General features: G+C 39.3%; 1 protein-coding gene across 1 annotated transcript; it reads left to right on the top strand.

Moving 5' to 3' along the window:
* The first annotated feature begins 175 nt into the window (after positions 1 to 175).
* Positions 176 to 25,118, top strand: LOC119744307 (importin subunit alpha-7-like). The gene is made up of 14 exons (XM_038220176.1): positions 176 to 305; positions 9,443 to 9,582; positions 10,634 to 10,711; positions 10,880 to 10,976; positions 11,678 to 11,769; positions 13,261 to 13,392; positions 14,919 to 15,007; positions 15,199 to 15,298; positions 16,194 to 16,357; positions 17,057 to 17,135; positions 17,453 to 17,578; positions 17,794 to 17,921; positions 18,738 to 18,916; positions 19,933 to 25,118. The coding sequence occupies exons 1-14, from the start codon at positions 293 to 295 to the stop codon at positions 20,118 to 20,120; spliced, it is 1,605 nt and encodes a 534-aa protein (XP_038076104.1). The 5' UTR covers positions 176 to 292; the 3' UTR covers positions 20,121 to 25,118.
* Positions 25,119 to 25,156: the final 38 nt, after the last annotated feature.

Genomic DNA, 25,156 nt, shown 5'->3' with positions numbered 1-25,156 from the left:
GCTGACAGACTGATTAATATTCGGAATTAAAACGTGTAGTTGATGAACAAGGTTTCAACATTCATTGCTTTAAAATCTAGCAAAAATAGAGCATAAGGACGAGTCATTCTTGATTAAGTACTCATAAGCCGGATATTTGGCAATTTTCAGTTTAGTTCCAACTCTTGTTTGCTCGTTTCAAAAAACACCGAAGTGCTCGTTCTTTTGTAATCACCATTTGTCGTCGATGAAAAAGTAGTGTGCCAAATCGACACGTTCTTCCGGAATAAAAAATACTTCGTTTGTGGATTTTATGAGCAAGACAGGTAAAAAATTATAAAATTTCTGTTTGATATCGATTGAAACATTATTAAGAATTAGTTCTTCTTGTTCAAGTGTGTTATTTGAAGCATATAAGTGTGTTAAAAATTGGTTTAAATTCACTATGAAAATGCCGGCTGCTTGACGTGCGTGTGGCCAGTCACGCAGTGAACAGCATTTGCACAGTGAACAGTCATAGGCATATTGCCCGTCATTCCCGTACTTAGCCCCATTAGGCTTAGCCGCGCACTGGCATGACTGGAGCACCGAGTTTAGTCCAGTGCGTGGCCATAGAATGGGACTAGCCCTAGCCCCATAAATGTGGCCAATTTACTGGACTACCTCCGTAAATAAAGCCCAAGGCCACTTGTACAAAAACATGTGGCCTAGAACTTTGTGAGTTTGTCAAATTTTGATTTTCACATTTATGATTTAGGCTTAGGCCTAGTTTGTCATGTTTGTAGTATAGTCGGACTCCCTATTATCGCGGCATCCCTATTATTGCGGCATGGGAAATTTCTCTTTTTGCGTTGTCAAAACTCCTTCAACTGGCGATTTTTATCCAGTTCACCAGTCATCAAGGATTTTCTACCGAGTTCTATAAAAAGGACGATTAAAAAATGTTGTGTCTTTCGTGACTTTTAACGATTTTAATAAATATTAACGTTTTCCAAAACTTGCAAAATTTTCCCTCACCGTGTCTGCTCAAAGGTACCGTTTATATTTTAACATAAATCTTTAATTGTGCTCTGTCCATGAAAGTTTCATTGTCTGGTTCCCATTCTTCAGAAGCAAATGTAAAATGAAGTCGAACGACGATATTTGCAGCGCGAAATCGTAACAACTTTTACGGGATCAAAATAAGCTCCGCGCATTAGCGAAAATAAAACGGCACACCGTGTAAAGTGAATGGCACCCTCAATCGCCGATCAGTAGACTTGCCTCAGGGATTTGTGTTTTCCTTTCGGGCATGTCGGGGGAAGGGCAGGGTCTTAAGAAATCATCCTGCAGAAATATAGTCTGTAATCAACTTGAACGTTACAGGGAAAATATCAGACTTTATTCAGGGGATATTTTGGTCAAACATTAACTATGAACAAAAAAGTTGGGATCATTATAAAAACCACTTCCCACATACCGCGATAATAAGGAGTCCACCTCCGTTCGCACACTCCGAGCATGTCTATTTTCACAGGCATCGTACACGGAATAGACCACACCACCGTCGGATTTTTTTATATTAATTTAAAAAGGAAGAGTTATACTACACAAAAGACAGGACAATTCAGAAAGGTTAGTGGGCAATCTCTATTCCGAACGAGAAACGTGATAAGTCATGTAAGTGCCGCGATAATACGGCGTTCCATCCTACATGTCGGTGCATATTGCCCGTTATGCCCGTACTTGGCCCCATTCATCAATAGCCGCGCACTGGAGCACGGAGTTTAGTCCAGTGCGTGGCCATAGAATGGGGCTAGCCCTAGCCCCATAAATAAAGGCCACACTTCCACCATGTACAAAAACATGTAGAACTTTGTGAGTTTGTCAAATTTTGATTTTCACTATGATTTTAATAATAATAGGCTTAGTTTGTCATGTTTGTAGGCCTGCTAGTTTATTTTTGCTTTTAACATACTCACCCGCTTTAAATTATAGCTAATCAGAAAGTGCGGAGCAACTATAGAATGCAGGGGCAGGGCCACGCCGCGCCGGAAAAGGTTTTTTTTGTAGTTGGATGCGATGTGAGGAGTGGGGTCGTTGAGTAGAATGGCACTCTTTTGTCTTTGAGAACAAAGCAACTTTAGTATATGAGACTTCTCCTATGCGTGCGTGGGGCCGGATACGGTATTGGTATGAACGTAGATGTATCAACAAATAGAGGGCGGTATAAAGAGTTGAATGAGCATGAAGTAAATTGTGATCAATAGAGGGCGCTATAGAGAGTGAATTATTGACAAGTACGTAGTATATATACCAAGTGAGACAGCTTGGGATGTCTTGGATGCGTGGATGCGCGGATGCGCGGTGGATGAGCATGAAGTCATCAATAGAGGGCGCTTTATTTACCCCCTACTGTATTTACCCTATAGGACCCACTACTTTATTTCCCTATCTAAAACCAACCCCAACCTACCCACTCATTCCGTCTTGGATGCGCGGATGCGCGGATGCGGGGTGGGCATGAAGTAAATTTTAATCAATAGAGGGCGCATTATTGGACGCCCAGTGCACAAATTTGACCAGTGCATCGGATCACCCAATCACCTATACGTTTTTTTTTCTTCACAATTGCGGTCAGACCGCAACGTTACCCGCACAATTGCCCGATTCCATTCTATAGCCCTAACAGTCCTGAATCCTCCCGTTTTAATATGATTTTGCACACCCCCTAGGGAGTTGGGGATAATCGGTCACATATCTTCCCTATACATTTCTTCCCGTATTCTCTGGGGTAGGGGCGCCAAGTAAAATCTAACGGTTGTTAGATTACACACTGAGATACATGTACACAATTAAAAAAACACATTTGTGGATAAATGTACTGTATTGATTTGTTGACACTGTCAACTGACACAGTCTTTATTATCACGATTATTTCAATGCAATTCTTGTATTACATATATGAACACGGGTACCGGTACAGCACACAGCATGTCAGATGTCCCTCCTATTGTTTGACCAGTCACGGACAGTCAAATATTTTTTCAACTTCCTCTGCCATGTATTTGTACATAGACTAGTAAAGAAACGAGTCGGATCACATTCATGTAAACTCTGTGACTAGTCAAATTCCATCAACAGACATACGAGGTAACTGGTAGGTACAGCTGGCAGATCAATCACTTCAAGTCAAAGCACTGCTACATGTTTATGAAATTAAGAAGGGAATCCCAATCCTTACTGTTAAAAACAGTCACTTTATTGATTTTCACTGCTGTGATGGTCTACATGTAGCTGATTTTCCAGCCAGAGGACCAAGTGTGTTGAAAACATACTCATACATGTACATTAAACGTAGGGTTGACGTAAAAAAGTATTTACATACCGCTGTACCGTATGTGTACACATGGTGGATTGTGGGTTCCAGCTCTTAATGCACATTTCAAAGCAGGATGTCAAAATAAAAAAAAAATAAAAAAATTGTAATATTGAAAAAGTTGGCTCAGGTTTTTCATGACCAGACGAGAATGTCCAGGCGATACCTAGACATCAACTGACTATACCATGATGGACAATCAATTGCATACCATGTACGTTTTAGTTCTGCTGACTTGGACAAGTCTATGTTACACCATTGCTTCCTCATTATGTGTGCATCACTGAAGCTAAAAGCAATTTGGTTATAACAGCCTGCGGTTATTAAGGCCAGCCCCATATCACATGTATCTATCCAGTTCCCAAACTTGGATGGATACAATACGCTGGGATTGAAATATTATCATGCGTGCCATATGTAGATTAGACATGCCATGCATTCAGGGAGCAAAAAGCATTGCGAAACTGTATTGATGTTTGTCACTTGCCCAATTCTTTTTTGGAATACACCAATCTAAAGCACCCAGAATGATACATTTAAATTTTAAGGCCCACACTTTATTTTCTGATGAAAATATGTACAACTCGCTGAAATAAAATTCAACAGTGTGCCTTTTACCACAATTGCTGTAAACATAAATCGTTGTAGTTCCAAAAATTGCTGTAAGGGTCTTGTTCAAATCAAGGGCGGATCCAGGGGGGGGCCAAAGGGGGCCATGGCCCCCCCCCTCCCCCCAAAACGAAATCAATTTTTTTTTTTTTTTATGTGACATCGTAATAACGGCAGGCAATGAGTACACCACAATCTTTTCCTCAAAAAAAAACCATTGGTTAAAGTGGTCAGAAATTGCCTCAGATCGCACCACAGAGCATCTAGAATCCAAAAAAATTTCGGGGCCCTTAAGCGGGCCCCGAACCCCACGCCGTAATTTTTTTGACCCACTTTTTGACATAGCAATAAAGGCTGGGCAATGAGTACACCACCATCTTTTCCTCAAAAAAAAACATTGGTTAAAGTGGTCAGAAATCGCCTCAGATCACACCACAGAGCATCTAAAATCCAAAAAATTTTCGGGGCCCTTAAGCGGGCCCCGAACCCCACGCCGTAATTTTTTTGACCCACTTTTTGGGGGGAACCAAAAATTTTGTTGGCCCCCCCCAAAATTGTGTTCTGGATCCGCCCTTGGTTCAAATGACGTCATCCACGTGCATCGGCATTTTGAGCGTCAACTTGCATAATGCGCATCGGCTATGTCATATTTTAAACACATTGCGAGCAACAAGCGCGTGCTTGCAACATTTTCAACACAGCGTAATCCGTGCTTGTTTGCGTAAAATACGCAGTTGCAGTTCTCCCACAGAGATGGCCGTCATTGAGCGAGCCCTATATAAATTGTTCTGTAGTTCCCAAACCAAAGATTGCTCACCCATTTTAGTTGTCATCTGCGACAGGTCCAACAGAAGGATCAAGGAAATGTGGAACAATTTTTTTGTAAACACTGCTTTTATGGTTGAAATGGTCTTTAGGTTTTTTTTAAATGGAAATTAAAATTTGGGAAATGTGTATATGACATTTATGTGTACATGTATATGACATTTATATTCATGAGTACATATGAATAATGTTCCCACTAGCACCTTGTACACAATTCTCAGTACAGCACTATAGCCCAATGACATTTTGAAATTACTAATTAAGGCGTCCGATTAATGCAATGGAAAAAGTACGTTTAAAAGGGTGTTCCACGGTCCATTGATAGAGCTGAACATTACTCCAACAGGCCATGACCTGGTGCCACACGTCAAGACTCGGGCCATTATCAATCATTTATATTGATTAAACAGAAACAATGCATCAATGATTTTGTACAAAATACAACGAAGACAACTCCACATGTACAGCACATGTATACTGATGTACCAGGACATTTGTTTACATGGATCAGCAACATTGATTAATATTTGTGCTGCTTTCTACTTACATGTACGTGTACCAGTAGGTCTTATCGTACATGTAAATTTATGAAATATGATATGATTGGTTTTCCTAAAAAGGGAACAGTGCAGTCTATAAAACAACTATTGAGTCTAATCTACTTGGCAACATATCAATGACAATGTTTACTGACATTTTGTTTTACATGTTTTCCACTCCGTTTTTCCTACATGTACTTCAGGAGTTCCATTTCATTTTCACATTTCTTTTTTTCATTTCCATTTACTGAAATTTTGTAAAAGAATTGTTGTCTATTAGAAACAGTATTTTCTCCCAATGATAAATTCTCAGTCTGTAATATTTCGTTCAAAAAGCTGGATTACGGCAATTTGTTTAGGTCCGTAATTTCGTGGTTTAGCAGAAAATTGTCGGCCGTCACTGGACATTTTTACAATTACAGATGCACACATATTATTGAATCAGTTATCCTGTGCCGCAGATCTGTAGTCCCCCCTTTTTAACCGCACTCTCACTACTGTCAGTAAAATGCATCTCTGTTGCTTCGAGGAAGCATTGAATCATCTTGTGGCTCGGCCGAGACTATTTTAAGCCCCCTGCCGCATGTGTCACGGAGTGACTCAGTGCGCTGCAGAGTCATATCTCCCAGTTTGAGGTCAATTCAACCGTTTGCCATACAGCATTATACTGTCATGTGAATCAATACAGATGGGCATCAACATTTCTGTTTCTATTTAAATTACAGAACTGATATAATGACTGACTATAGGGTTAATGGTGTATAGCGCCGAGCAGCCGAACAAAGAAATTATGTAAGGCAACAGTAAGCCCATGATTTGCCAGTTGCTCATAATTAGAAGCATGGATCTCATATTTCTCATAAACTTCATTTACAGGTCTTTAAAAAATACCATAATTACCAGCGCCTTGAGTACCTAATTGTTGGTACAATGTAGATGCATGCGCTATATAAGACTCCGGTATTATTATTATTATTATTATAATTATATTATGTAAAAATCCAATTAGAAGTTGCAAAACAGGTATAACTTGTTTTTAGCAAAGGAGGCCATTAAGAAGACCACTAACAAGTTATTGATGTACATGTATGTACATGTATAAAGATGGTGGAATGACTTTCGGATATTGAACAGTTTCCATTCATTTTTGTATTAGTCTAAACAAAATCATGTATAAATGTGTAATCTCTCATATTGTCAAACATGTGTAATAGCATGAACATTTAAGTCCTTGGATTCGATTTTTCAACTTTTCTGAAACGAAGGTAAATTCCTTGTGATATGCACAATGTACTGAATTTTATTTCAATTTCTTGTTGGTTACTTTTCGTTGCAAATTTGTTTCTCATAACCACCCCAACCCTTCAAAATCCAACTGCATATTTTGTTGGAATCTGTTGGAGTAATAGTGCTGCACTGGTAAACTGATTATGTTTTACATGGGGTCAAGCATACCACCATAATCAGAGTCCAACAGTTTGGGTGTTGAGCATGGTGTTGGATTTTGCAAGAGTGAGGAAGGTTCCTAGTAAATCACTCATGGAGGTCAGGATTAATTGGATTTGGACACTAATTGTAACAGTGTGCATGTACATGTACCTGCGTGTGCATGTACATGCACAGCTCGTGCGGTGTGAATACATGAGGGCAATTCCACGGTTACTCACGTTACATTTTTGATGTACTTTTGAGTTTCCTTGGGCTGTAATTACCTTACTGAAAAGGTTTACAAAATGTAATAACTGTTAATCCCCATGGTAGATAGAGTAGACCTAGACCTACCTAAGCACCAAAGATGACATCCAGAAAAAATGTGTTATGTATGATAAACAAGACGCACAAAATCGGTTACTCACGTTACGAAAATGTAACGTGAGTAACTGATTTTATGCGTCTTGTTTATCATACATAACACATTTTTTCTGGATGTCATCTTTGGTGCTTTAGGTCTAGGTCTACTCTATCTACCATGGAGATAACAGTTATTAAATCTTTTCAGTAAGGTAATTACAGCCCAAGGAAACTCAAAAGTGTATCAAAAATGTTACGTGAGTAACCGTGGAATTGCCCATGAACAGTACTAGATCAAAGTTTCAGATAATTGTTTAACTTCATTTTTGTGCTGGTATATTTTATCTAACATGTACATATACATGTACCGATACAACCTTTTTACTTACTATACAGTACTTCTTTTTAAAAAGATATGTTTAATTTCAAGTCTCACAATCTCATTATCTGGGTGTTAATCATCATGTGATAATGTTACGATCTTAAATCAAACTCCTAATCATAGACTAATTGGGTGTGTTAAATTTAGACCCGACATATACATGTACGTGTACTGTGCATACCAAAGATTTTTTTTTGGCGGGCAGGCTGGTATCTTTGCTTTTGGTATTGGTGTGACATTTGGAGACTGTGTTGAGTTTGACTCAGTGCCCTGAGGAAAGATTTTTTTCTCTTTAAGAGCAAAGTGAGGGAAGAAGATAAGGATTAAAGATGTATGCTTACCCCATGCTCAATTTGTATGTTTTGTTTCAACGAGGAAAAATATTTTATTCCGATTTTTTGGCGTCTGCAACCCTCTGAAAAAAGGTTTTAATTTTCTGCACAATGAACCCGCCCTGCGAGAGCCAAATTATTGTCTGGCAGCCAATAATTCACATGTTGTGAAGAAATATTTTGATAACTTGATGTCTATATTTTTTTTTCTTCAATGACTCTTTCAAAAGTGAATAACTATTATATTGCTAAGAAAATAGCAATTGAAAAAAAAACCCACAATCTATTTTTCGATGTGAAACTCGAAAATAACATGAGGAGTACATCTTTAACCCTAACCGCCCTGAATCCTTCGAAATCCTCTTCGCCAAAGTGGAGGTATTTGGAAGATTGCGGTTACATGGCAAAAGTGCATTACGTTCGTAGGATGCACTTTGTCAAGGTCTTGGGCCTGACCTTGTGTTGTTTTTGCTCAGCCATGCATAAATATATGCCTGGATTATGCTTGAAATCCTCCGTACTGCTCCAGGATGTCACTGGCCAAGCCTCAACATATTGACAGTCACTGCCGCAGGATTTTGCAGGATTCAGGCAGTGGTCACCCCTCCACGGACCATATTCAATGAATAATGGAGGAATTTGCAGGATTGAGGCTAAGCTATTTTTCCATGAGACCAATTGGAGGATTTTGCAGGATTGAGGCTACATCTTAGCAAAAAAGGCCATGGGGTTAGGGTTAATATTACATTATCATATTAGTTACAGTTTTATTGTAACAAAGAGCACATCAAATTACACAATGTACCACACTGGTCTGTAGAATTCAGATGGAAAGGCTCAGGCTTGTACCTTGATCAACAGGATATGGCTCCTTTGATAGTGTATTACTATTACATGTACTATTAGAAATATACCACGAGCAGTGTTCATTCGTATTGATTATAGAATGAGCCACAGAACAGGTGAATATGTACCATCAAAGTGCGTTCATGTGACTCACATGAATATAATGCCACATACATGATGCGCTGTCAGCAGTATTGAGAAATGGTATCGCAAAAAAATATTCATAGTAATCATAAGGGCAATTCCACGGTTACTCATGTTACATTTTTAATGTACATGTACTTTTGAGTTTCCTTGGGCTGTAATTACCTTACTGAAAAGGTTTAAAAACTGTTATCCCCAAGGTAGATAGAGTAGACCTAGACCTACATGTACCTAAGCACCAAAGATGACATCCAGAAAAATGTGTTATGTATGATAAACAAGACGCACAAAATCGGTTACTCACATTACGAAAATGTAACGTGAGTAACCAATTTTGTACGTCTTGTTTATCATACATAACACATTTTTCTGGATGTCATCTTTGGTGCTTAGGTACATTCTAGGTCTACTCTATCTACCTTGGGGATAACAGGTTTTTTTTTTACCTTTTCAGTAAGGTAATTACAGCCCAAGGAAACTCAAAAGTACATCAAAAATGTAACGTGAGTAACCGTGGAATTGCCAATGTAACAATTCTTGATCAATATTAAGTACATCTGTGACCGTAGTATACATGTACATGTATTTGTTAAATAGTTTGTTTCAAGGAAGTTTTATTCTATTTTGCTGTCCACAGTTGTAGCAACAATGGCAAGTTCTCAGCAAAACAAAGGTCACTTCCACATGTACAAGAACAAGGCGCTGGGCCTGGAGGAGCTGCGCAAACGGAGAGAAGAAGAAGGCGTTCAGCTACGCAAGCAGAAACGGGAAGAGCAGGTATGTCATAAGACTGAAGACTGACTGTGTACATGTACATTGTACAGGGTGAGTAAAAAAAACCTGAAACCCAAATGTCGGAACCATTGTTTAAGTGAAGTTCTGCATGTAGCACTTACAAAATCTAGGATATGAAAGCCCAATTCATAAGCTTTCTTTTAGTACAAGAACCATTCAAATCACTCATGTACTCTTCAAGTTATGGATATTTAAACACAACCACCGTTTTAAGGTTCTGTCCATGGATCACAAAAAAGTTCAGTGTTCTTTCAGCACAACGAAAACGAATCACATAGAGATGTGTGTGAATTGTTTCATTTTGCTGAAAGAACACACACCTTTTTTTGTGATCCGTGGACAGAGCTTTAAAACGGTGGTTGTGTTTAAAACTCCGTAACTTAAAAAGTACATGAGTGATTTCAAAGATTCTTGTACAAAAAGAAAGCTTAAGACTTGGGCTTTCATATCCTAGAGTTTGAAAGTGCTGCATGCAGAACTTCACAAAAACAATGGTCCCGACATTTGGGTTTCGCTTGTTTTTTTAATCATCTTGTACAGTGCACAAGGATAGGCTAGGGCCACATACATGTAGGTTGTTCAGGAAGTCAATTATTCGATCATTCTACCCATTTTGTGGTTACGTTTTCAGTTCAGTTAATTGAGAAGAAAGTGTTTAGTATGAAAGTTACTTGTCAGAAGTTGGAAGAGTTTTCATCAAAAAAAAAAGCCATACATTTCTATAAAAAAAAAATTGATTCCAAATATAATCCAAGACTTGTGTGCCTACAGACAGTGTCCTCAAAGCTTTTGAAAGTTTGTTTGATTTGCTATGTGCCATCGAGATTCTACCCTCCCTATAGCCTGATTGGATTTGCTCTCCGGGAAATAAAAATTCAGTGCTGATTTGAAAGTAATTGCTAAACATGTTTTCTCATACTTTTGAAAAATACAGATAAGGTCAAAATTACACAGCTCTGGAACATTCAATAGAAGGTACATGACCTTTTTATGAATCAAAAATATGTATTCTCTCTTCATCTTTCGCCACCAGCTTTTCAAGAGGCGAAATGTAGACATTGTACTGGAGACTGAAGCGTCCCTTCAAGACAACATAATCACCTCTACGCAGGTAAGACATGTCACTGTTCACTCCCAGAGTTTTCTTGTACGCATTCATGTGAAAAATAGTATTTAATGAGTACAGCATCTAACAATAATTAGCAAACAAAAATCAATTCACACACGCTGCGATACACTATTCCTTGCCATGTTTTACGTTGTTCTTTTGTTCTGCCAGGGTTTTGTCAGTCCGGACATGGTTCAAGCCCTCATGAGTGAAGACGTCACCCAGCAATTGGCTGCTACACAAAAGTTTAGAAAACTACTCTCTAAAGGTGCTTAAATTTTCACCAACATTTTCTGTATATTTTTTTACGGCCATGATAAAGCATTGTTTAATTCCATCAAAGTCTTGTGTTTTAAGTTTAATTCAAACAGAATAAATTGAGCATTAGGACAATTCCACGGTTACTCACGTTACATTTTTGATGCACTTTTGAGTTTCCTTGGGCTGTAATTACCGTACTGAAAAGGTTTAATAACTGTTATCCCCATGGTAGATAGAGTAGACCTAGACCTACCTAAGCACCAAAGATGACATCCAGAAAAATGTGTTATGTATGATAAACAAGATGCACAAAATCGGGTACTCACATTACGAAAATGTAACGTGAGTAACTGATTTTGTGTTTCTTGTTTAGCATACATAACACATTTTTCTGGATGTCATCTTTGGTGCTTAGGTAGGTCTACATGTAGGTCTACTCTATCTACCATTGGGATAACAGTTATTAAACCTTTTCCATAAGGTAATTACAGCCCAAGGAAACTCAAAAGGACATCAAAAATGTAACGTGAGTAGCCGTGGAATTTCCCATTAGCATTTCAGTTATGTGACCACTGTAACACAAAATACTGTTCTGAATTTCTGATCAATCAATTTGGCAAGATGTTCCTGCTGCCACTGGTTAGACTGTACATGTATATCTTAAGATAGGCTGAGCCATATCTTAATTCATGAATAATTCATCCACAGAGCCCAACCCTCCCATCGATGAGGTCATCCACACTGGAATCGTACCCCGATTTGTTGAATTTCTACAAAACGATAGCAACAGCACCTTGCAGGTAAAGCAGCCGGCAGGAGTTGCGTTATACAAGTCGAAGCTTTCCCAGAACCAAATCTTTCGTGATGTGACTCACATTTCAGGATATGACATAGGCAATGCAAAAGATTCATGATACAGTTGCCTTCCTAAGTTTATCTTCAGAAGGTCATTTTTTACTCAACTTGACAGCTTCCTGCTTTTATTTTCCTGCATTTGATTGACCATCCTTCATTGTTCCCACACTGTGAGGCCTTCAAATAAAAACAATATCCCCATACCATCAGGGCCTATGATTAACCCTATGTACCGAGATAGTCCAACAGGGCATTGTGTACAGTATAGACCGCTTGCAGATGCGTTCGATAATCGACAAGCTTTTTTGATGCACTGTGTTGCGTCTGGCAGGGTAAGGGTTAAGTTAAGTCTTTCGCTAAACGCATACAGCAGGGACAAAGCATATCTATCCATGCACATTTTGTCCCACAACATGGCGTCGCGCACCTTCGCGCGTCAATTATCGAACGCGTCTGCAAGCGGTCTATACCAGCAGAAGCAGAAGCAGAAGCCCTCTGCCACCCGAAACTGCCTTTTATTCCCTGTACAACACAAAACCGCCTAAAGCCTTATTTGCATTAGACTTAACTTTGCAAAATGTTACCGCGACTGATAGTTAACATTGCAGTTATTCTACCGTACGTCCACTCTCGGCTTAATTTTGGCCCGCGGAAAGTCATCCATTAAGTAAAACTAGCAATGTACAAAATGTACATGTAATTCTTCCGCGACCCAGTTGGCCCTGTAAAACTTACAATCGGGAAGTTTACCAGCTGTCTGCACTGGACTTAATTTGGTCAAGTTGACATCAGTTACCATTAGTTTTACCCAAAAAAGTCCAATGCGAAAACGGCTTTAGCCCTCAAATTTTGTAAAGATACATTAGGCCAAAAAAGTCTCCGGTTTCTGGTATGGAGCTTGCCCCAAAAGTGGTGCGGCGACGCAGCTTTTTAATATTTTATTTTTACCATTTTCTTCTATTTAAATGTCAGCTGATGACTGCAAATGATACCCGACTAAATTTAGTGCAAATATATGAGAGTCCAGAGAGGCCACATAAAGCTTATACTCGATCGTAACCCCATCTAAAAACTCGTTTAAAAAGTGCAGCAGCAGGATGCCAGTCAAACCAGTGAGTTTGGCAGTTTTGAGACATCCTCTTACATTGAAAAAAAACCTTTTTAATTTTGCCGGCGCGCATGGCCACGGCGACGCGCGCGCATACCAGAAACCGGAGACTTTTTTTTTTTTGGCCTTACGTTTCAATTGTCTGAAAATATGGAGAAAAAAATTTGAAAATTATTCACTTGACGTGACAGCATGTTAAAAAACTTCCACCAGATTTTAGGGAATGTTTGTTTTGGCTTTAGGGAATAAAGTGTAATACCGCCAATAATTTCCTGGTATTGACTTTTATATTTTGATCATTTGTTGTGCCCCTTTTTAACCCCGTTAGTTTGAGGCAGCCTGGGTGCTAACCAATATAGCATCGGGAACCTCGCTGCAGACCCGGTGCGTCATAGAGGCGGGCGCCGTGCCACTATTCATCCAGTTACTCAACTCAGAATTTGAAGATGTACAAGAACAGGTTGGTACAGTGTCTTGCATTGTCACCCCTCCACAAAAAGTTACTGTAATGTTGCCAAAGTCTAACAGGGTTCGACCATAACTTTTTTTGTTCACTAGCCAATCTGGCTACTGAAGAAACAGACTCTTAACTAGCCTGTGGGCATTTTCACTAGTTGTTGGGGTATTTTTTAGCTCAAATACAAAATGGCGTACTTTCAGGCTCAATTCTGTCGCAATTTTGTCAGTGTTTTTAATAAACAGATCTAATACTTTAAAACAGTTGATTAAATTAGACACAAATTGATACAGGTCTGCTTTCTGAATTTAACGATATATTTCTTCCTGTCCTTTCATCTTTGCTGTATCCAACATTTTTTGACTCGCCAGCCGGGCTACTAAAGGAATAGTTTGACTAGCCCGTCGCTGTTTTGACAAGCATTTGGCTAGCAGGCTACCGCTAATTTCGAACCCTGTCTAGTTTGTCGGGTGCCCAGCAGAAGGGCATATGAGCGTTCTGACGCGAAAATCACATTCAAGAAAATTGCTTTGAAAGGCTCCACTGTTCCCCCACGCGTATTATGAATCCAGTTTTCTCCCACGTGGAATTATAAATCGTATGATTTTTAACTTTGTCACACATATGAATCATAATTTTTAAAACAACTTGTGTTAAGTTCCGACGGAAACGTTTAAAAGTCATTATAATAGAGGCAGTTTTCTGCATATGCCCTAATCCTGGGAACATTTTGGTGATTACGCGTTTGTGCATAAGGGCGTACTCGCATACGCCCTTCTGCTGGGCTCACGACGAGTTTCAAAATCTTACTCTTATTGAGAACACAGAACTAAGAGCTCCCTAATTGTATCTTACACTTTTGCATGAAGTACTGTCAGTTTTAATGGTGTAGGATTGCCTTTTTTTCTTCGAAAATGTTGAATGTTCTGTAATTTACTCGCGTATGTGAGAGCAGGTAACTAGTGGTTGAGTGCAGAGTTCTGAACTGCAGAAAGGATTTTGTTTTTGTTTACAAAAGGGAAAGGCCAAGAAATATCAAGACAAAGTATTTGAATTAAGTATTAGAAATAAGGCCAAAAAAAAAAAAATAGTCGGTCTCTGGTCAGACTGAAGTTCCGGAATTGATGCGGCGATGCGTTTTTTTTTGGTGTTTTTTTTGGTGGCTTTTTTTTTTCAAGCTTGTATTGTACAGACAAGGTGGGTACTATTTTGCTTTTTTGTGTCCTCATTAGACATTGGTGTCCTCCATAATTTGCCTTGGTGCCCTTTATCATTTGCCTTGGTGCAATTTCCCCATTCCTTGGTGCTCCTTGGTACAAAAATTTGAGGAGGCGCGGCAATAGTGGGCGCTGTTGTAGCTTCCGTGTTCATTTGGAGAAAAAAAAGGTTGACGTGCATGATTAAAATCGACGCGCACGCTGACCAGAGACCGAGTATTTTTGGGGGGGGGGGGTGGTCTAAGCTTACATATTAATCGTACACTGTTCTTGTAGTCTTCGCAATCTGATGTTTTCGTTTTTTATCAACAGGCTGTCTGGGCACTAGGCAACATTGCAGGCGACTGTCCCGACTGCCGAGATTTTGTTATCGATAATGGAATCATCATGCCACTATTGCAGTAAGTACTGACAACTTCCTTAACCCTTTGCTTTCTGGCCTTGGGAATGGGGCCAAAGATTTCTGGTCTTGGGGAAGGGGCCAAAGTATTATTGGGGTGGGGCCAAAGTATTCAATCCAACCCCCTCATTAAATCACACCTTACATTCTCTGTTGTATTTATAATGTTGCTTATTGTTTGCCTCTTCACAGATTACTGGCTAAATCCAACAAGCTGTCCATGACAAGAAACGCTGTCTGGGCGCTGTCCAACCTCTGTAGAGGAAAGAACCCTCCACCGAACTTTGATAAGGTACGGTAGCAACAGGGTTTGGAAATTTTGGGACTTAACCCTAAAGGGGCCCGGGGGGGGGAGGGGGGGGGTAGCGGAATCCCCCCCCCCTGACTTTTTCGCGACCCGAGCTGTTATGACTTTTAAGCCTCGAGCCTTGTGCATCTTTTGATTCCAAAAACATAAAAAAAATCCGGCGTTGAAAACTGAATTTCCCCATATACGTAGTGTACACAGAGCAGAATTACCATTCGTGCATATGAATAATTAATTCGACCTATAGTCATGAAATTTCTTGGGTAGGTTTACATTAAGTTGTTTTAGGCATGTACTGAGTTTCATAATTTTTCCTCGCTCGATAGCAGAGATCATGGGGGGGGCGGCGGAATCCCCCCCCCCCCCCCCCACGGCTGAGAGCTGGTCAAAAAAGCCCGGCCATTTTAGGATTAATGGGGGAAACGCCAACAAATAGTGACATATCAATGTTATAGTCTTGCATGTAAGACCTATGATATATTACGTCAGTGTGATGCAGATACATAGACCCTTCGTTTCCAAGGTTAATGAGTTGTTGGACTTCTCTATTGAAAACAGAAATAATTTGTTGTTGTTGAAGTAACTAACAATTACGCTCAAAAGTTTTAGTTTAAACAAGGAACATTTCCTTCAACTGGGGCAGGATTTGATCGTGAGACCACTAGAAAAGCCATACCAGCATTCTACCAATTGAGCTATCCAGTTCCAACGAGTAGAATCCATGCAGTACAAGAAGTGGTCTGGTATTAAACCTGTTTCTCTGTGTGTTATTTCCTCCCCAAGTTCAAGATATTTCAGGAATTGCCACAATGTGTAGACTCCATGCAGTACAAGATGTGGTCTGGTAACCTGTTTCTCTCTGTGACTTTCCTCCCTGTAGGTCAAGACATGCCTGCCGGTCCTGTCCCGTCTATTATTCCACAGTGACCACGACGTCTTGGCCGATGCATGCTGGGCCCTCTCTTACCTCTCGGACGGACCCAACGAGAAGATTCAGGCTGTCATCGACAGCGGGGTCTGTCGGAGACTAGTGGAACTCCTCATGTGAGTCTTGGTTCGGGTTCTCAAAGTCACCTGTATATCAGTCACTCATACTCAAATGCCCACCAAACGAGGGCGTTGTACTTCATTCCCACCCAGTATCTTTTTCAAGGACACAGGTGACTGCTAGTAAAGAGGTAACCCTAAGCCTCCTGGGTATGTTATCTAGAACCCTGCCAAACCTTGTAACATGCAACACTTGACTAGGTGACAAACCTGCCAAATGTAGCAAGATCCATCAGGAGAAAAGTCTTGAGGCCACACTGCCTCAGAGTCTGTGGTCACGCAGCAGGATACAACTGTGGCATTGTTCAATGGGACTAGCTCTCATTGTTTCAGAGCTGGCCATTCATGCACTGGTGTTGGTAGCTGAATGTATCAAAGTGTGCACCAGACTTGTCCACCTGATGCACTGTGTTGCGTCTGGCAGGGTAAGGGTTAAGTTAAGTCTTTTGCTAAACGCATACAGCAATGAGTACTGAAAGTTTCGCGTTACCGTTCGTGTACGCGAAAAAAACCCAAATTGACCAGGTATTTCATAGAATCTGTGTACGCGAACCCTTAAATTTTTTTTTTTTTTTTTTTTTTTTTTTTTTTTTTGCAAACTGGGGTATGAAAAATAATTTTATATTTGGGGCAAAATTTCATAATCCTTGAATCTGGAAGTACAATAAACAAAAATTGTGTGGTGATTTGTATCAGGAATGCCTCACAGAGCGTTGTGTCCGCTGCCCTACGAGCCGTTGGAAATATTGTCACAGGCGATGACATCCAAACACAGGTACTTTTTTGATTGAGAATGTAAATAAATAAACCTTAACTGTGCTGTAATGGACTTGGAGGAAAGAAGCAAATAATGGTAAAGTCTCCTGCTCAAGGACAAAAGTGTCATGATCTCCTGACTTGTTTCAGAGAGGCGCCCATCACAAGGCCGTATTTATTAGAGCCACGTAAGGTGAGGGACACACAAAGAAGGGATAGAAAAGGAAATTTGAGACAAAAGAAAAATCACTTCATATCGTGCAGAAACATAATTTGTGAAACTGTATCATACTAGGAGAACTGAATGTTACTTTCCCTTTTTTTGTAAAAAACCAGATCATCTTGAATTGTTCAGCCCTGCCATACCTCTTGCACCTGTTGAGTAGCCAAAAGGAATCCATCAGGAAAGAAGCCTGCTGGACAATATCCAACATCACCGCTGGCAATAGACAGCAGATCCAGGTATACATTAATAAAACAGTCTTACTGTGCGCGTGAAACTTTGACAATTTCCCAATTTCGACAATTTTAAGTCATTTTTACATTTTGATGAATTTTGCGTCTTGATGAATTTTGCGTCTTGAAACTTGCCAGTGTCCTCAGTGATGTGAACCTCTTCATTGTGATTCTTTAAAAGCTTTAAGAATCGTTTCTTCTTCTTCCTCCTCAATCACCAGTGCGTCATTGATGCCAACATCATACCCACTCTAATAGACGTCCTAGGAAAGGCGGAGTTCAAGACAAGGAAGGAGGCAGCTTGGGCAATCACCAACGCCACATCAGGAGGCAGCCCTGAACAGATAAGGTAGGTGGTTATAACTCGGAGATGGGGGGGGGGGGAGTGGCTACAGAGATGAAACTTTTCAGATTTTTAAAACTTTTCCAATGAAATTTCAGATTTTTTAACGATCCCACAAAAATGATTATTTAACTATTTTTTCTGCAAAATGTTTTTTTTTTTTTCTTAATAATTTCCAAAAATAGTCAGTGAAAAGTCGATGAAAACGGCACGTAAAAATTTGCACAAGTGTAGTAGTTTTAATTTCTTTCACCAGTCGTGAATGGAGTGATTCTACGGTAGAATAACCTAGACCAATGCTGATCAGATCCTTGTTCGGCTGGGGAAAAGGTTAAATACTGACCTATGACATTGAAAAATTCACTGGGTCCAACATTGATGCTGCACTGCGCTGCGCTGCACTGCGCGACGCTGTGGCAGCTCAGACCCAAGGTCCAATTTCAGATTTTATTTGCCAAGGCCAGTTTAATCACTGTTGCTAGAAATCTGTTCCACCCATACATGTTCATGATCAATCTAAGCATTGTCATTGGCTATATTTATCTCAAAATTTATAGTTTTCTCAAAATGTATCGTAGTCACTGAGCTGAAAGATCCACAGGTTAGTTGTTATGCACCTGTCTTAAGATATTAAGCACTTTTGTTGCTTAAAACGAAACAAAATGCACAAAAGCAAATGATCCTATGTACTGTCTATGGGTCAAAATGAGAGGATTGGGCCCCATCTGTCAACAGCTGTTGTTCTCGGCAGACAGAAATCTATGATGAAATTGAGCATCACAATCTGATTAAGATAACACACGCATGCATCCGTTTACATAGATTCATCGTTGAGCACAACTGCATCCCACCGCTGTGCGAACTCCTCAACGTCATGGATGCCAAGATTGTCCACGTGGCCCTCAACGGTCTGGAGAACATCCTGAAACTAGGCGACCAAGACGTCAAGAACAATCTCACCCAGCAGAACCAGTATGCTCTTGTTGTTGAACATTGTCAAGGTATGATCACGACCTTTTGTTTTATAACTTCCAAAGATTTCAATATAGCAATATGAAGCTACTGCAAGCTCACTAAGTTGCTGAGAACAGGAAAGGTGGCATGGGTGACGCAGTGCGTAAAGCGCTCGCTTCTCACCGCTGTGGCCCGGGTTCGATTCCCGGCTCAGGTCATATGTGAGAAGAGTTGTTCGTTGATTCTCACCCGTGTCACGAGAGTTTTTCTCTGGGTTCTCCAGTTTTCCTCCCTCTGCAACAATGAACACTTAAGATCTGGCTGTGCTATGTGGTGAGACATGAGTCGTATGGCAGCTGCCTAAATCACCTTTACATGCATTCGGCTTGACCGCGTTATAGCTGCGTCCTTCACAATTCAGCTTCTGCTGTGAGTGACAATGATTTTCCATCTTTAATTCTCCAAAATCCTCCAAAATTTTGCACTTATGTTCAAATGAAGGATACCCGCTGCCTTAATCCTTCAAAATCCTCCAACAGCCCTGCCTCTCAAAATGCATTCAGCCTCAATCCTCCAAAATCCTCCTCTTCTTCAGACACCATGCAGCCCCAATCCTCCAAAATCAACCGACACCAAGGGCGGATCCAGGGGGGGGGGCCAAAGGGGGCCATGGCCCCCCCCCCAAAACGAAACCAATTTTTTTTTTTTTTTTGGTGACATCGCAATAAAGGCAGGCAATGAGTACACCACCATCTTTTCCTCAAAAAAACATTGGTTAAAGTGGTCAGAAATTGCCTCAGATCGCACCACAGAGCATCTAGAATCCAAAAAAATTTTTGACCCACTTTTTGGGGGGGGACCAAAATTTTTTTTGGCCCCCCCCAAAATTGTGTTCTGGATCCGCCCTTGACCGACACCAAATGTCCATGTGTCTTCAATCCTCCACAATCCTTCAAAACCGCCCAGAGGACTTTGCAGGATTGGGGTGGTCAGGGTATCGGTCTCTTGAATACCAAATCACCAGATGAAAACCCAAAATTGTATCCCAAACTCCTACTGACAGGTGTGGACAAGATAGAATTCCTACAATCCCACGCCAACCAGGAGATCTACCAGAAGGCCTTTGACATCATCGACCGTTACTTCAGCACCGAGGAGGAGGACAGCAAGCTGGCCCCCAAGATTGCCGAGAACGCCCAGGTCTTTGAGTTTGGCCCGCCCCAGGAGAACATCGAGGATCTGCAGTTCTGAACGGACGTGCACAAGCCCATATGCCAGAGAGAATCGGTGTGGAGTCTACTGTGAGAACGTTACCGTGAAGTTATGTGGTCCAGTGCGAAAGAGGTACCTTAAGTGGATGTTGGGTAAACTCAAAAGTCTCAAAGTTGTCGATAAAACTGAGTATGAGATTTCTTCTTCAGCATCGGTTTGGTACATCTTTCTCTTTGTAAGCTTCATTTGGTCGTATTTAATGAAATATACTCCATTGTGGTTCTATCAAAGCCCACAAAAGTCTCCATCTGTTCCTGTACAATCAACCACTTCAGCGTGTAATGCCTTGATTTCTCCTCAAAATATTTACAATGTGAGAGACCAAGTATAGAGAGCATTTTGTTAGCATGATGAATACGTGATTCAAGGACTGGCATTTTCCCAAATAATCAGGGTTTTAAATGGAGAAAAAAAAACGTGTCAGTGTTGAGTTGCAAGTTGTTAATCGGAATGATACCTGGATGCCTTGTTTGTAATAAAAGTGAACTTTAAAGAAACCAGATAATGTTGTAATTATCCTGAATGGGGTGGAATCTTCGCGACTTCAAGCAATCAGTGTGTTAAAAACATATAATCCAAGTGGTACATTTGTGTTTTGGGAATGAAGTGTGCGAATGAATGACTGTGGATGAGACATGCTGCTGAGAGAGTGGGTGGGAGGCAGTGACAAGCAGAGTGACAGAAGGGTGGACGGACAGAGTGAGAGAGAGGGGGAGAAAAATGAGTGTTGAGAATTCTGTGAGAGAGTGTGGAGAGAATCTCTACGTACATACACATGCACAAGTTCTTAACGATGCTAACTCCTGACTTCCGTAATTTTGTTTCACTAGTGGCCTTGAATACTCGCATAACCAGACTTCCCATGTGCACTTGGCCATCAGCAAGACTACAATGCATCACTGTTTGACAATTGTCAAAAGTGGGCGCTGTCCAGGGCAGAGGTTCCACATGCCTGTACAGCCCCTTTAATCTATTTTGGCATTAATGCTTCAACCTTCAATACCTTTAGGCTGATCATTTTTCGTGCAGAATTTATGTTGTTAATTTTGCAAACGGTGGAATAATTCCTGCTCTGTAAACTGCAACAAACCATTCTAGGCAGTTTGAGGAGTTTGGGCAGGCCGTTTTGGGGCATTTTCAGGACTGAAAAGGATAAAATATTGCCCACCTTCTGTAAAAGTAAACAGTAAGAAAAAAAAATGCAACACGTTAGTCTTTTCCACTTGAGACTAACCTATTTGATTTCGTATCATGAGATGCTAGTGTATCTGAAACAAAATTTGAGAGATTTTTCTACAATACTTGTAGCTTTGTTATATACCTGCAGTGTCAATTTTATGATGCTGATGATTTGCTGATTTTCCTGCATTGTGAAAAGTTAAATCTCTGAAATTGTGAGAGAGACCTTTTTTTACGAAGATGATTTCATACAAATGCTGCTTTAGGGATTGAACTGGTATGTGCGCGGAAAGAGAGTTTATAAGAAATCTAAATAAAAAATTATAAAAAAAAAAAAAAATAACAAATTGGAAGCGAGAGAACTGTTGATGAGAGAAAGAAAGGTAATAAATTACAGTAAAAAAAAAAAGTGGAAAAAAAACATATTTTAAAAACCAGAAAAAAAATTGAAAAAAATAATAAAAAAACAATTATGAATATTCAACAGTGTGTGATGTAGGGAGTTGAGTTGGAGGAGTTTTTATGATGCGGGTCAAACCAGCTTTTTTTGAGCGATTGTATGTTTTGTTGGTTTTTTTGGTAAGTGTATGTGTGTCATAATGCTGTATAACAGTGTGTTGTGCATTTTATGTAGGAAAATAAAAACACAAAGAGAACTGGTCTATAGATGTTTGAAATTTGCGTCAATAGCTCGAGGGTTATGGCACGTTGTCAGTGTATACATGGAATATTTTCCCAGTGATTTATTTTGATATGGTATGCGTATATTGCACTGATGCAGAGGTGCATATATGGATATTGCCCTGAAGATATTGCCCTGCAGATATTGCTCTGCAGCATTGCGCAAGGGGAAATATAGTGCCAGATCTGTTTCTGTTAGCCTGGATGCATACATGTAGGTTTTCTGATCGATACATAATATTGCCCTGGTGTGTGTATATTACCCAGTGTTTTAAGTTGAGGGATGTTGCCCTAGTTGGTAATATTGCCCAGTGGAATATATTTCCCCATCGGTGTGTTGCCAATGATGAAGGCCCATTGCCACATACATGTACATACATGTACATTCATACTGTAACATTGGAAGTGTATACATGTACAGTAATAGCATATTGGGCTTGCCATAAAGCCTTCCGTACTGTTCTGGCAATGGTTCAAGTACCTGTATAAATATTGCACTGGTGGGGCATGACTATCACCTGTGCTATATTGCCCCTTAGATGAAACATATTGCCCCCCTAGATGAAACATATTCCCTTGATAATGGAAAGAGTATTGTGAAGAAGTGAATAAGGTTATTTGAAGAGAAAAAAGAGTGCTGCGTGGAATGGTTGAATAATTTCAATAGGAGGATTTATTTTCTTCTTTTTGTTATTTAGAACTGTCAAATTCTTTAAGAGGATATTTCCCAGGCATATTTTACCCTTGATTGTCTGAATTTCAACTTTAGTTGCCTGTTTCAATCTGTCATGTCCAACCTACGTATTTTCTGTGTACCAGATTCTAAAAAAAAAATGGCTCCCAACCAAATTAACAGAAACATATTGATAAGCTTGGCGAGATAAGAAATGGTGTATCAAACTGTTTCAAGTAAATTGGTGAAGGTTTTAGCCAAGCAATAGTTTTCTGCTTACAGGTATTTCGCCTTGAAGGCCCAGTCAAGTTAAGTCTACATGTACCTCCATGTTTTTTTTCTTTCTAAATAGCCGTCATTTTCTTTGAATCGATTTTGCCTGAAATAATCCATTTGGACAGTGTGTGCAAATCCTTTCAAAGCTTTGTTTTTCATCTTGAACGTTTTTCAAAGTACTTCAAATTCAATGCCCTGGGAGTTTTGTTTGAGAAGTTTGTCCTCTGTTAATCCAGATTCCAGATTTTACAGAAATGTTATCACTAGTGTTTTGGTATCATGATTGATAAACCGTTGAATCTTATTCATTTTTTTGTTTGCCCTCTTATCACACAGGGATACAACAAACTCTGTGATTGGTCTATATTAGTCATTTCTATTTAGAACTACCGGTATACTGCTGACCAATCAAAAGCTTCTTTTTTCATAAAGTATACTCATTTGAATTTCGAGCAAGGTCAGTCTTTGCTGTGAAATGGCCCAATGCAGTGATTCGTTCATTTGTTTGTTCTGTCTTGTTATTGTTTTCTATTAATGAGTATACCAGGGCTGCGCTCTGATTGGGCAAATTTGTTCTGGAGAAAAATTCATTAGGTTTAATTCACCATTTCACATGCCTTTTTTTTTCACTGTTGTTTTTGATGAAATTTGAATCTGCCACAGCGTTCTTTGTTAGGATGTATATAGGAAAATTGTTCATATTCCTTCATCCTTGAGGCAAAAATGAAGAAAAAAAATGTCATGCTCTCAAACTGAAAATTTTGTCTCTGTTTGCAAAAGGTGACACTTTGTGGCAAGAAGACAATATTTTTTGTCACAAATTCTGGGATCTCTTTTGAAATGTTTTATACACCATCGTTTGGAGTCATATTTGGAATTCGCGAGTCGTTTCCGTTATACGGAACATCTTTTTTTTCTTCAAATATTTCAAGGATTTTGAAGGAGTTGTATGTATTTGGGATGCCAAATTTTTTGGTTGAGTTAAAAGTTTGACGACCAGTGACCAGCCTATCCAAAATTTGGTTTGGGCAAAGAAAAACAAATTTTTGAGTAGTCAATGTACTTTCGTTGGGATTTTGTTTAAATACTTTAATCACTCAACTGGTTTGAGTGAAATATCAAAAAAGGGGAAAAAATACGAAATTTGAAATCGAGGTAACAGAAATTTATGTTAGTGTGGCTGGTCACAAAATTATACGTACGTAGCATAGAACATAACAGGCTGTATTTACCTAGAATAAATGTTATATGATATGTGCAAAATTTATGTACAGACAACAACAAAAACATGCAAACATAAGTTTAAAAAAAAATATGAAACATGTCTACAAACTTTGAGCAATTGTATGCCACTTGATACACATGTTGAATATATACATACCAAGTACTTGCTATTTGTACATACTAAAATATTATTACATTTCACATCATGAAATGACAAACTTTTTATTTTTTACAAGAAAACAAAGAAAAAAACCAAAACATGCCTACATGCATTTAAATATATTGTTACAAAAAAAAGAAACGAGTGCAAGATATTATTAAAAAATTGAAATTGTTAGATATTATAAAAACATTAGATTGCCATAACATGACAACATCATAGAACATTTTATAAAAATTTGCAATATTTTGGCATATAAGTCTTTTTTTTTTTTTTTGTACCATCGACTATATACATGTAACACGCCACTTAACACGACTTGAAATACAAAAAAAATAAACAAAAAGTGTGTGTCATTAATTTTTTTTTCCTCGTATTTTGTTTCCATCTGGGCCAGAATACTTTTTTTAACTTTCTTGAATTGAAACATGATCCTATGCAAGTCTCGTTTCAGAATTGTATTTCAGTCACCAGCATCTTTGTGTAGGTAAATGATAAAAAAAAATAACAAAGTAGGACTAAAAAATGTGATGAGGGAATTCTGATCTTTAAACTCGCAACTTGTACCTCTAATTCCATGTAACATCTTATTCATGTCTCTTCAGCTCAGGAAAATATTTAGAGAACAATATTTAGTTATTTCGGAAATTACAAAAAAAACAATGGAAAAAAGTCATTAATATTGTATGGAAATGTTTATTTTTATTACCGGGTATAGCCCTTCGGCAAATTCCAATATTAAAATCAGTTATCATTTCAATTCAGGTATAAATTAGAAATTCGACATTCAGTCAGTGTTTTGCAAAGTCAGTCAGTTGGATT

This window comes from Patiria miniata, unplaced genomic scaffold, assembly GCF_015706575.1.
Source record: "Patiria miniata isolate m_02_andy unplaced genomic scaffold, ASM1570657v1 HiC_scaffold_7, whole genome shotgun sequence".
Classification (NCBI taxonomy): Eukaryota; Metazoa; Echinodermata; class Asteroidea; order Valvatida; family Asterinidae; genus Patiria; species Patiria miniata.
Note: the sequence above shows the minus strand (reverse complement) of the source record. Positions and strands in the feature narration are given on the sequence as shown.